Source organism: Anarhichas minor, unplaced genomic scaffold (assembly GCF_050575085.1).
Source record: "Anarhichas minor isolate MPS153535 unplaced genomic scaffold, ASM5057508v1 ptg000002l, whole genome shotgun sequence".
NCBI classification, from domain to species: Eukaryota; Metazoa; Chordata; class Actinopteri; order Perciformes; family Anarhichadidae; genus Anarhichas; species Anarhichas minor.
Genome location: NW_027466448.1, coordinates 6509805 through 6521869, shown reverse-complemented (window position 1 = coordinate 6521869; position 12065 = coordinate 6509805). Strand labels below are relative to the sequence as shown.

Below are 12065 nucleotides of genomic sequence, written 5' to 3'. Positions count from 1 at the left end.
GTCCTGCAAGGATTCGGTTAATATCAATCTAATAACAAACACTTTGCGATTAAATCAGTCAAATAACATTTAACAAATAGGATAGCACAGAGGCCTCGGAAACTAAACTTTAAGCACAATTAAATTGCTTTTCCTCAAATGGAAATTCTAAATCGACCAGGACTGAAATCTTAAGGATTGTGATTAACTAACTTTTGTCAAGATGTGATTTCCCTCCTTGAAAATGTCCTGCTATATTTTATGTGAATCCAAATGTAATGCATTTCCATAATACATCACAACTTGCAAACACTTTTCAAACAAGGTTGAAATGAGATCCTCTTGTGTAAAGGGTATTTGTGATCAAATATTGGTATTGGTCAAATCCCTGAAGGTACACAGCTTTCTTATAGAAACAACCTAATAGCATATACAAACGGAGACAAAAGAAAGAGGAGGGCAGTATATGGTGAAGTAAGGACTTTTATTAGAAAGCAGAGTTTTCTGTATTGCATTTAAAGAAATCAGGTACTCCTGGACTACACAACTGAAACTGGTGATGGCAAATACCATGATGGGAATGAAAGGTAGATTCTTATGCAACATCAAAAGTGGCAACTTGCATTTCTGTTGTATATATTATTGATGCTTGAGTCAGAAGGCGCATAAACATTTTAACATTTTTCATTTGAAACATAAAGCAGTATCAACACTGAAATTGTCCCATCCCAGTTTGCCTGGTCCAAGCCCTGTCGATAGTGAAGAACGTTGCCACGATCAAAGTGTAGGGTTGCATGATAAGACCTTTTGCCATATGGACTATTGTCCATTGAGAGGTTACCAATTAGCCCAGACTTAGGATCAAGTCCGGCACATGCTTATTAGAGCGTTACAGATATGGTCCATGTCAACATAGGACAGCTCTGTTCACGAAGCACCAAGGTATCAGTCAAACATCAGTCAGTCCTCCTTGCAGAGACACACACTTATAACCAAGAAGGCTCGAGTTTATCATGTCCCTCCCCTCCGGAAAGTAAGCTAGCACAGACCAAAGCAAGCTGGAGAAAGACAAAGCAAATAGCAAGAGCACAGCAATTCATGTCAGATCTCCCATAATGCACTTTGGGTCTCATCCCTATTGTGATTGTCAGCGCTCTGAACACATGGCTTTAAAAGTTGAGTTTTCTCGTCGTTCGCCAAACCCTCGGTCACTCTTTCCTACAATTTTTCTAAGTAGTTCTAAAGTGCTGGCATTATGTTCAAGGACACATACATACAAACTTTTAGTGCATTTTTTCTGAGTCTGCTGAAAGTTCAAATGCACACTCAACTGGGTAGTTAGTCTATGAATTCCACTCTTAATCACTACTTTGCTGTCATTATAATAGTTTGAACTTGACGCAAACAGTCAATAAAAGGCCTGGGTGTGTGATAAAAATACAACCCTACTCGTCGCAAGACTCCAAAGTCTTTGTTTGCTAACAGTGACAACAGTTATTCAGCTTAAATTACATGGTGCATAAAGATCAGAGGTTTCATTGGGTTAGAGTGAGTGTCTGAATGGCATGCATTTTTATAATACAAGTGTCTCTTTTGCATATAAATGTTTCGTTTTCAGAATAAACCAGTCAATGGAACAAAACTGTGCCCATCAGATTTTACAGTAATGGGGATGAACGGAGCACTACGTAAGGTTTTAGAAAGTAAGTAACAATTTATTTGCAAAGAAATGTTTGTGAAAACAGGTTATTTTCAACCAACAATCCCAGTCTATCTATTTTATTGTTATTTCCAACGATCATCTAGGTGAATGGCAGATATTGCAAAAGACAAGTTTCTGTCATTAAATTTAAAAAAAATTAAAAACAATCTTAACTACAGAGTTTTCTGTGAAGGAGACACTGGTTCAATCAAAAGATATTTGTAAAATACATAACATTACATACATTTTACATGAATTTTTGCTTTTAGCCACTTCAAACAGTTCACCCTTCCCAAGGCTTAGCCGTGACATTCTCTGAGAATATCTCAGTTTATAGTGCAACATCATTCAATTTTAAATCCACCCTGCGCAAGAGAAATAGACCTTAAGCAGAAGAGAAGCCAGAGAAGTTTTTCCTAAAAAGGTTGGAATTTTTTGTTGGCCGGGACAGAGTCGGACATATTTAGCTTGAAGGCAGACGAACAGTGAAAAAGCTCAAATGTGAATGCATCGAGGGAAATAAATGTTTATGCACGTGGGATTATTTAGTGAGGACTATTCCAAAGTGAAGTCTCTCAACGGCCTCATCATAAATTTCAACACGGGAATGCAATAGATATAATTTTAAATACTTTTTTTGGAGGTCTGTCAATTGTATAAATAATGTGAGGATGTCAGTCCAGGAGGTTGTTGCTGATTAGCTGTTGAATGCATCTAAGTACAGTAAATCTGTTATGAGTTCAACTGGCAAACATAAAGTGAGAAGATGAGTGAATGCAATATTAATTCATACTGAGCAAAGGTTCTTTGATTCCAATTTTAGAAAGGGAAAACATCAGTCAATGTCTGTATCCTACCCCTACATGTACTTTGTCTTGTTCGTCTCCGATCATAAAGGTTCACGTCACAACAACATCCACACAGTCGCAGTCTAAGGCACTGCTCCACGCCCCTTTATCCCTACAGGGGAGTATATTAATGTCCCCCACCCTATATTATTTACGCATCCATTTGAACTGGAGTTTATTTCATATTCCTCAAAGTTAAAAGTAGTGGCCGTGCAACAACAAAAAATTGCCTGTAAAAAAATAAAAAGAACCAAAAGCAGGCTTACAAGCTATTTTGTGATCTGAAGTAATAACTGTGAATTTGGTTGACTTCCAAAATGATGTACATTTTGGGAAGACTGTTACCTAAGTTGACAAATCAGAAGTGCAGGTGATCTCATAAAGTCCAGTAATAAAGAATATCTTTATTTTTCTTGTAAGCAACTTTAGGAACCGAAGCTCAATAAATTAAAAACAACATAAAGATATCATTTGTTGAATCTTGAAGTCTGTACAGATTTGTGAACAAATTACGAGCTTGTTGGGGATAATATAGAATAAACCATAGAGTAATAAAAGCATCACCAAGTTTACTATGTTAGAGAAATACTCCCTGCTGTTCACTACCTTGGAAGACCAGTTTAAAAATCATTAAATCACTCAAATGTAGGCTTGAACATCATACAGCCTCATGCAATTGAGGAAAAAGTGAGTCATATAAAAAAAACGAGTATTTGACCATTATTCAATCAAGGCTTGGACCCCTCCCCAAAGCAGTGCTACAGTTTACATTCACTCATCATCCCAGTCATCCCATCACAGCCCTGTTTCATCTATGGTGGATCACAATTACTCCAAAAGAAAAAGAAGAAACCTAGATACTGTAAACGTTAATATTATTATTACCTATTGCAATTATAACTCTGTTTCTTGTGCAGAGCCATCTTACAGCTTCTTCTAAAGAATCCGACAGAAGTCACGTAAACACAACCTTTGAGCACCGCACTGAAGCAGAAACAAACGGATCAAATATCTCGGGCATATACTGTATTTTTTTGCTTGGTTGTTGGCTTATGCCATCAATTTTTACAGTGGAAAAGTATTAATTTTGCCAATAACCTTGGGGCTCATTCAATTTGATGGTCTGACCTTGTGATTAAATGTGCTTTGACGCGAAAAACAAAAAACATACAACAGTGTATCTCTTAAAATCAATGCACAAAACAATAAAGGAAGGTTGTTTGGACTATGTCCCTATACGCGTGGCAGAAAGCATGAACAGCAGAACAGATATCAAAAAGAAAATGAGTATGACACATACAGGTTTTTGTCCGTTAGACATTGCTTCACTCCGCCCCCTTCCGAAATATAGAAAGTTATCTTTCAGAAAGACCTCTCTTTTGTCTTTACAAACCCACAATCTTCTCATCAAATAAACAATCAGGGTGATGTGGAGGACATTTTCAGTTTTTAGTACAGTCACATTTTGCCTAAACTCCTTAGTTTCCCACCCTTTGACGTCGAGTGCAAATGCAATAAGCCAGCAGAAATTGCTCTTATAAGTTTTATTCAATAATTTACCCCCCCCCCCCCAACCAACCCTTCCCCAGGAAAAAAAAAGAAATAAACAGGATGGAAGCAGGGCTATGTAGTCTCGGTGCCATTAATCACACCACCACATCAAGGTGAAACAGTGCTTCTCTCTTCTACTGCTCAGTGTAGTGCGCTTCCTCCTACTACTCCATTCATTCAATCTCCTCTACACGTGGCGACAGCACGCCCCAGAGTTAGAAAAGACACCGTAATCGGTATTGTGTGAAAGGCAGTCGATCCCGCGTCACATCCCGGTCAGTTCCGGACACGTGTCGGACTGAGGTCACATCCCAGTGAGAAATGGAAAGAAGTCCTTGAACGGCATATCTGGAGGCAACAGTAGCTGTTTGCTTATTTAGATGCAGGTTTGTGGCTTTGTTGATGTTTGCAGTAATTCTCTGTATCCATTGTTCGTATTCATGCATGCAAGCTTGGGTTTTAGTGCATGTTCTTGTCCGTGTCTCTCTCTTTATCTCCAAGACAGAATGATGTAATCGAAGAGGATTTTTTTTTTTCAAAGATGAAAAGCACTGTTCAAATTTGTTTTTTTGGGACAGTGAATTTTTTTCCTGCTTCGATGCAGATATTAAAGGCTAAGTATCATAAGGTGTGAAATGTGCACATATGTGTGTGTGGATCTGTATGTGTGTGTGTGTGTGTGTGTGTTTGGAAGGGGCGGTCTGGAGCAGACACAGGCATCACATTGACAATCTAATCCAATATGTCACGGCCAGATATGCATGAAAACCCAACTCCATGTGATAGATTATTTGTTGGATTGTCAGGAAGTCTTTAGCTTTCCTAAAAAATGACGTGGCGCTTTAACACAAAGGAAAATTGTTCTGTCTAACGATGGTAATGCAGTAGATGACCTTTAATTATAATACAGGTGTCGTTATATATTCATACATATTTATCATACAACAAATAAGCTGCTTTTTAAAAGAGCTTCGGGTTTTTTTTTTCAAAGGTTGCTTGGGTAATTTTTTTTAGATGTGGCAAAAAAATCAAAAAACAATCATTTTATATACCATTATACCACAATCCATAAACTGCCAGCAAAGGCGCCGTTGCTTTTGCAAAACACTTGAAATTATGAATCATTCCAGCCGTTTGTTCTGCTATCAGGTCTTTGACATATTGCTGCAGGAGCCCGAATACTGAGTAAATACTGAGTATACTAAGGAAAGGGTGGAGCAGGAAGGGTGGCTTTTCTTCATGTGCCATGCCTGTGTCTACATTTTTTTATGAATGATCTACTTCCACTATCAGTAAGTATGCGTGGACACGAGCACACGGGTGCGCATGCATGTGTGACAAATTCCTGTATAGTAAGATGTACGAGCGCAGCTTCTTGTGCCGAATAATTCCCGTTGAGGAAGCACAGAGGAGAAGAAAGAGTGGTGGACGAGATGTTAGAGTAGGAGAGCAAGCCAAAGAAAATGCGGTGTTAAAACAAATTTCACAACGTGAGCGGCAGCCCGAAGGGACATTCACTGTCCGTTCACCCTCAGACCTTGTCCAAAATTTTCCACTTCCTGCGCGGGCGGCGTGTCGCCAGAATTGCCTGCCTCAGCTCCTGGGATCAAAGTTGGCGCCCCCAGTGATCCGTCCGCACCTTCTAGCCCAGCATCATCCTCATCTTCCTCCTGATCCTCCTGGACCACTCCCTCGCCTTCACCTTCAGCCTCTGCTCCAGCTGCCCCAGACCCGGGGCTGCTGTCTGCCAGCGGTGGGTGAGTCCTGAGAGGGTCCTTGCGATCGGGATACAACCTTTGGTCTAGGGCCTTGAAGTCAGGCTCGAAGGGGAGGGATACCCCTGGTTGAGAGGCACTAAGCGCCAGGCCCAGACCCACAGCAGCACCCATGCCCATTCCTGCACGGTACACCTCCATGCCGTCAGGCAGCATCGACTTGATCTTGGGCAACCATCGCTTGCGGACACGCCTCGCATTTGTGCACATGTCAGCAGCAATTACATTCATTTCACTCTCCTTGAAGTTAGGGTTGAAATTTTGACAGTAGACTGTGAAAGAGAGAAAAAACAACAAACTCCATGTTGACAACTTGTGCTCTTTTGCAATTCTATCCCATATATTTGATGATTTAGACAGTGAACCTACGTTTGACAGCGTTGAGGACCCTGCTGTCCAGGGGTTTCCTACTGGGGTCACTAGTCGAGGAGCGGATACCTGTCCCACAGCTATTGGCTAAAGTGTTTCTGCAGGGACACAGAGTCAACACCAGGGGGCAGAGTCAGCAGCAGGCACATACAGTAGACAAACATGGGAACACACACAACCAACCGCATTGCACAACATGGCCACAGATGGAGTGTGAAAGTTGGTTTGAGACAACAGCGGCAGTGTTGGAGTCGTACAAATAACTCAGATCTTACAGTAAGCCCTTAAAGACTCGTACAAACTGTTCTCCTTAGTTGTGCATATCTTTACACTCACCTATCGAAGAACGTGGCTAGCAGACGGCGAAGCAAGACTTTGTGTTTGATACCAGCACATAGATGACAATTCATCAGCTGTCCTCGAGTCATGAACACCTGTGTACCTGGTGTAGAAAAAAAAAAAAAAAAAGGATTTGCTGAGAAAACTACTCGTATTACAATCCATTTGTCTTTTCACATTCTAGGACTTTGTCCTTTTTCTCTTTGGCCCTATTGCCAGTTAATCTTTTATTCTTCTGCTACAGTTTGAAATTAATGTTCAAGGAGATCTTTCACGCAGGTAAACAAAGCTCCAGCTGTGACAAAGTAAAATCAGAAATCGGGAGAGGAATTTATGTTGAAGGCCATAAAAACAGCACACTATTAAATTACTTGGCTCTGCTTTCTTTTGAAAAGCATCACTTTCACATTCATGTATTGTATTCTGTATCTTTCACGCCGACTATGTAACTGAATAATCTGCTATGTTCCATTGTGTTTTTAAATTACATCAGAATCTGATAGAATCTGCAGCATGCGGTAACTTTTTGACCTCTTGTACCAGAAGGTTTTTTAAGTGATTACTGACTCCAACTTGCAGTGTTCAGGCTCTGTTCTTTTGTCTGAAAAGATTCAATACTAAATTGATTAAACCTCCTTTATATGAATTACATTATCTACATGTTGAATGGTACCTGGTCTCTTTGAAAGTCTCTGGTCTGACTGCTAAGAGCGATGTCTGGCAGTCACACCAAAGAGTTCAGTTTTTGTTTCATCATACCAAAAAAATATATATATTGTTCTTCATGCTCTCAGAGCCCTGTAAGGGCCATTTGGCAAACTCCCAGCAGGCTGTCATATGCTTTTTACTCTAGAGTGACTTCTGTCTCGTCACTCTACCATAAAGGTCTGATTGATGAGTACTGCAGAGATAGTTGTCCTTCTGCCACGGTCCTCAATCTCTGCAGAGAAGCTCTGCAGCTTTGTTCTGTCCCTTTCACATCACCACAGTGATGTGGCTCAAAACTACCATGTCTGCCAATCAGAATCGAGGGTCAGACGCTACTAAACGTTGTTTTCATTAGTGATGAGAAGTCAATTGAATGTTATTGATGTCCTTCAAATGGTTTAACCAAAATGTCCTAATTATATGGCTTAGCTCTAATTTATTTTAGAGCTAGAGTCCAGTCGCGATGAACGGTGATGAGTAGAGATCTCTGACGGCAGTCTCATACGGGTCAAATACAGGTCTCTTGCATAAAAGGGTAAGAGTCACTCGGATGTGGGGAACCTCCCACAGTTACTGATTTTTTTGCGAATAAGCGGCTCTAAACAAAAGCCTTAATTTTAAAGGTTTTCTGTTTCACCTGCAGTTCTCTCATGTCCTGTATTTCACGTCATCAGTTTTATTTGACCAACAATTGAATTTTAAATGATCTAAATGTGCAAAAGGGTGGAAGTAGGAATACTTTTCAAACTCACTACATACAAGTTACTCTCTGCATGTGTGCACGTGGTCAAATGTGAGCAAGTCAATGCGTGTGAGTGAGTGTGCGCGTGCCTACCAGCTACCAATTCCAGCTTCTCCCCAGGGTCCCCCTCAGTGTAGAGCTTAGGGTGGCAGCGGTAGCCTATCTGGCTGATGAGGCTCGCAGGCAGCGCCACCAGGTCCCTGCGGATCAGCACACAGTTGCGGCTCTCCAAGGCCAAGGGCATCGCTGCCATCTCTGGCTTCTCCTGGACTGATAAAAGCAAGCGAGAACAGAAAGGGATACGAAAGCTTTTGTTACAACAGCAAAACAGAAGCAGATAAATATGGATGCGTCCAGATAATTACTATAAACTACGAAAAACAACTAGCATCCATACCCTTCCGTGCCCTCTATCTAAAGAGAGGCTACACAATTTAATTAGTAAAGCAGGTTTGTGTAATCTCAGACAAGCTTGTTGTGTTTCAGAAATGTTTCAGAGCATTGCAGATGTATCCCAGATAAGTCATGATGCTGCATCCGCAACTTGAGTTTTTGGACGGGGGACAGATCCGAAGCTGGGTGTTAGGTTCTTACTCACAAAATGATTTCCCCTAACCTCTGGGATGACTTGTGAGAGTATGCACATGCACGCACCTCCTGTGCACGCACATGTAAACACAAGCACAAGCACAAGCACACGCACACACACACACACACACACACACACACACACACACACACACACACACACACACACACACACACACACACACACACACACACACACACACACACACACACACACACACACACACACACACACACACACACACACACACACACACACACACACACACACACAGAGAACAGGAGAAATACATATTTTAAATGCACCTGCACATGCACCTAGTGCATCTAGAAAAGTTTGATTAACGCATGTGCATTCACACTTAAACCTACCACACACGCATACACACAGGAAAGACGTGCATGGTTCTCAAATATCCCACAATGTCACCCTGGGGTGCTCTGATTGCAGATAGAGTGGCTTTCATCAATATCTGAAACTCTAGAATTTGACAAAGCTGCAGGATGTGTGGTGTGTGTGTGTGTGTGTGTGTGTGTGTACACATGCGTACGTGAGTTTATGTGTGAATGCAAACACAAGTGTGAATATACTGTAGCATCTATGCCTGTATGTGTAGGCAAACCTGCACCGACATGAAAACTATAACAAAATGCAGTACAGACCAGCTGTTGTAGCTGTGATAAGGAGGGTGTTGTTGGTCACGATGCACTCCAATCATAACTCCATGAAGCTATCTTTATGCTGAGAGAACCCACACACACACTGGAGGCACAACATCCTGCTTTTTCAAGATGCTCAGGATACATGATTTATGAAAGATTCAATAATGGAACTGGGATGAAATGAATGTGCATCAGTCTTTTTCTTTCTGGACAATGAGGAACTATGTTCCATAAATCGGACATTCACGGGTGTATACAGTATTTCTGCAAGTCATGTCGAGTTTTACTTTTGTGTCGGTCTGATATCAAATTAATTTCCTCCATCCGAGCCAAAGGCAACTGAGAAAGTAATTCACTGACTCAGGTCTTACATGAATAGATTTTGAAGATATTGGTGAGAGAATATTGATGCCAGCTTGACATTTAAATTGTCTTGTTAGCATTTTCTCATAACCGACTTTAATTGCTGGAGTTTAGAAGTAAATACTATAACAGCAATGAAATATTCTTGCTCGTTTGTCGGAAGATACCAAAGTAACATTAGGTTTTGACTTTAACTGAGAACATAATGTATTTTTAGAAGTTTTTAATGATGACAAATATTCAAGAGTAAAGCTTCAGCGATGAGTGCTCTGCACCAAATACACCAAAAGCACTGCAACACTTCACGAAAGATTTCATAAAAGCATCAATTCAACATAATACTCACTCCCGTAAGGGTTAGCTGAACGCCCATAGAGATGACTGTAGGAATCCTCTGTGATCCCATCATAGGGCTCTTCCTCAAACTCCTCATCCTCATTCTGGTAGGATGTAGGACTGTCAGTGGTTGGCAGGCTGGACGCTCCAGGACTGGACCTCTCAACTCCGGCTCCTCCTCCTGTTCCACCCCCACCGAGTCCTTGAAGGTGGTAAGAAGGCAAACCAGGGATGGCGGTCCCACCAGCCGTCGTGTAGAACAGTGAACTGGCCCTCGCCAGCCGACTCCCCAACTCCGAAGACGAAATCTTGTTTTGCGCCAAATGTGTTGTCAGGGGCGTCGGGTCGCCCCCTTCTAGTTTAATCTTACGTTGCGACATGAGTAGGGATGGAGACCAGCCCGGGGTTCCCAAAAGGGCAGCCACCGCTAGCCCGTTTCCATTATTACAAGGACTCTGCGGCTCGGATCCTGTTTCCTCTAAAGACCCTGCTGTTTGCGAGTCACAGTGAGGCGAGTTTGCCTTGAACATTAGGTCCATGCCTCTTTCAACTATATGCTGAATCTGGAGGTAGCCAGCTGTGTACATGACCACCAGCTGTTCACTAGCTGCCATTGTTAGCTTCCCTGTATAGCAGAAAGTGAGGATCTGCTCAAAGCAAGCAGGTGTGACTGAGGAGGGCAACTCAAACTGGCTCTTGGTGGAGCTGCTGAAGAGGTCACGAAAGTAGAGGCTGCTGGCAGCCAAAACGGCCCGGTGGGCTTTGAAAGCCTGACCTGGTTGATAGAAATAACAGAGAACAGAAAGAAAAAATAATTGATACACAAAAATTCTAAAATCTTTTCAAAGTTACTGGAACTAAAATAAGATTTCCTACGCACAAACCTTTGACCAGGATGGATACATCGCAGTAGTGTCCCAGCAGGCGCTGCTCATTAAGGGAGCCCAGAACTGTGGCTCCAAAGTTTGGGATCTCCACATGGAGCAGCTGGGACATGTTGGCCACAGAGGAAGAGGAAGGTGGGGTTTCAGATATTCAATGCAGACTCCGCCACTGAGAGAGGCATCTGCAAAAAGAAGGAATGTAGAATGCGTCGGTTAAACGAAATGCAGTGACAAGGAAGGAGTGCAAAGACAAAGCGTGAAAGAGGAAAAGACATGCCTGAGGTATAGGCAGAGAGGCGAGAAGGGAACATTGAGAGAATCTTAAAATGAAGGGAAAGAGCAAGAAGGAAAATAGAGTTGAGATGAAGTGAGAAAATGAATACGGTTGAGGGAGAAGTGAGAGGTGTGTGAAAGAGAGATGGATAAGCACAGATAGTGGGTGAGACAGTAGAGGCAGGAGAGAGAAAGGAGGAGTCAAGTCAGTCCACATAGAAAAGAAAAACCAATACAATGCTGTGCCTAGTGTACATGAGGACATTGTGAAATACCTTCAGGCTATGTTGTTTTAACTCGACTTAAATTCCCAAAACCTTGAACTCATTCCATGTATTGCACTTAGTGCATCAAGCTCGGGCTTTGCCGACCTGTAAATCTGCCTTCACAACAACTTTTCTAAAGGAAGGAAAACCACACCGAATACAACCAGTTTTTCATGTCAGAGTTTAGAGATACTTCTTGGTTTTGCTGACTCGTTCTACCGTTGTCAGCATTTACCCTCTTTCTAAACCTGGAAACCAAACAACACAACTCACGCCATACACACAATCTCCCACTAACTTTGATTTCATCCTTCTCAGTGAAATACTCCCGGCATGTTTGCGCCATCTTTCCCTCCCTGAACCTTGTGTCATTGTTTTTTTTTTTTTCTCCCCACCAACCCACACACACACACACACAAACATATACGCACTGGTTTCATTATTAAGCAATGCTGCAGAACAGTTTCCAGGAATACAAACTGAAAAAAAATGTCACCGCCTCTCTCGCTAACACACACTCTCTTGCTCTCTCTCTCCCACCTCATGCACTCCATACAGACAAGCATGCACTCTGGCTTACTTACATAAAAGTGTAAACGCCTAAACACACACACACGCACACACACACACACACACACACACACACACACGCACACACACACACACACACACACACGTA

General features: G+C 41.9%; 1 protein-coding gene across 3 annotated transcripts in view; it reads right to left on the bottom strand.

Annotated features, from left to right (window-relative positions):
* Nucleotides 1–444: 444 nt before the first annotated feature.
* Nucleotides 445–12065, bottom strand: part of nacc2 (NACC family member 2) — a 30736-nt gene continuing 19115 nt past the window's right edge. For all 3 annotated transcript variants that reach the window (XM_076086964.1, XM_076086960.1, XM_076086974.1), the window contains 6 exons: nucleotides 10848–11029; nucleotides 9974–10738; nucleotides 8107–8283; nucleotides 6561–6666; nucleotides 6225–6322; nucleotides 445–6127 (listed from right to left, as the gene is read on the bottom strand). In XM_076086964.1, the coding sequence (XP_075943079.1) occupies nucleotides 5595–6127; nucleotides 6225–6322; nucleotides 6561–6666; nucleotides 8107–8283; nucleotides 9974–10738; nucleotides 10848–10959 (1791 nt within the window). In that variant the 5' untranslated portion in view covers nucleotides 10960–11029 and the 3' untranslated portion in view covers nucleotides 445–5594. The remainder of the gene's footprint in view (nucleotides 6128–6224; nucleotides 6323–6560; nucleotides 6667–8106; nucleotides 8284–9973; nucleotides 10739–10847; nucleotides 11030–12065) is intronic.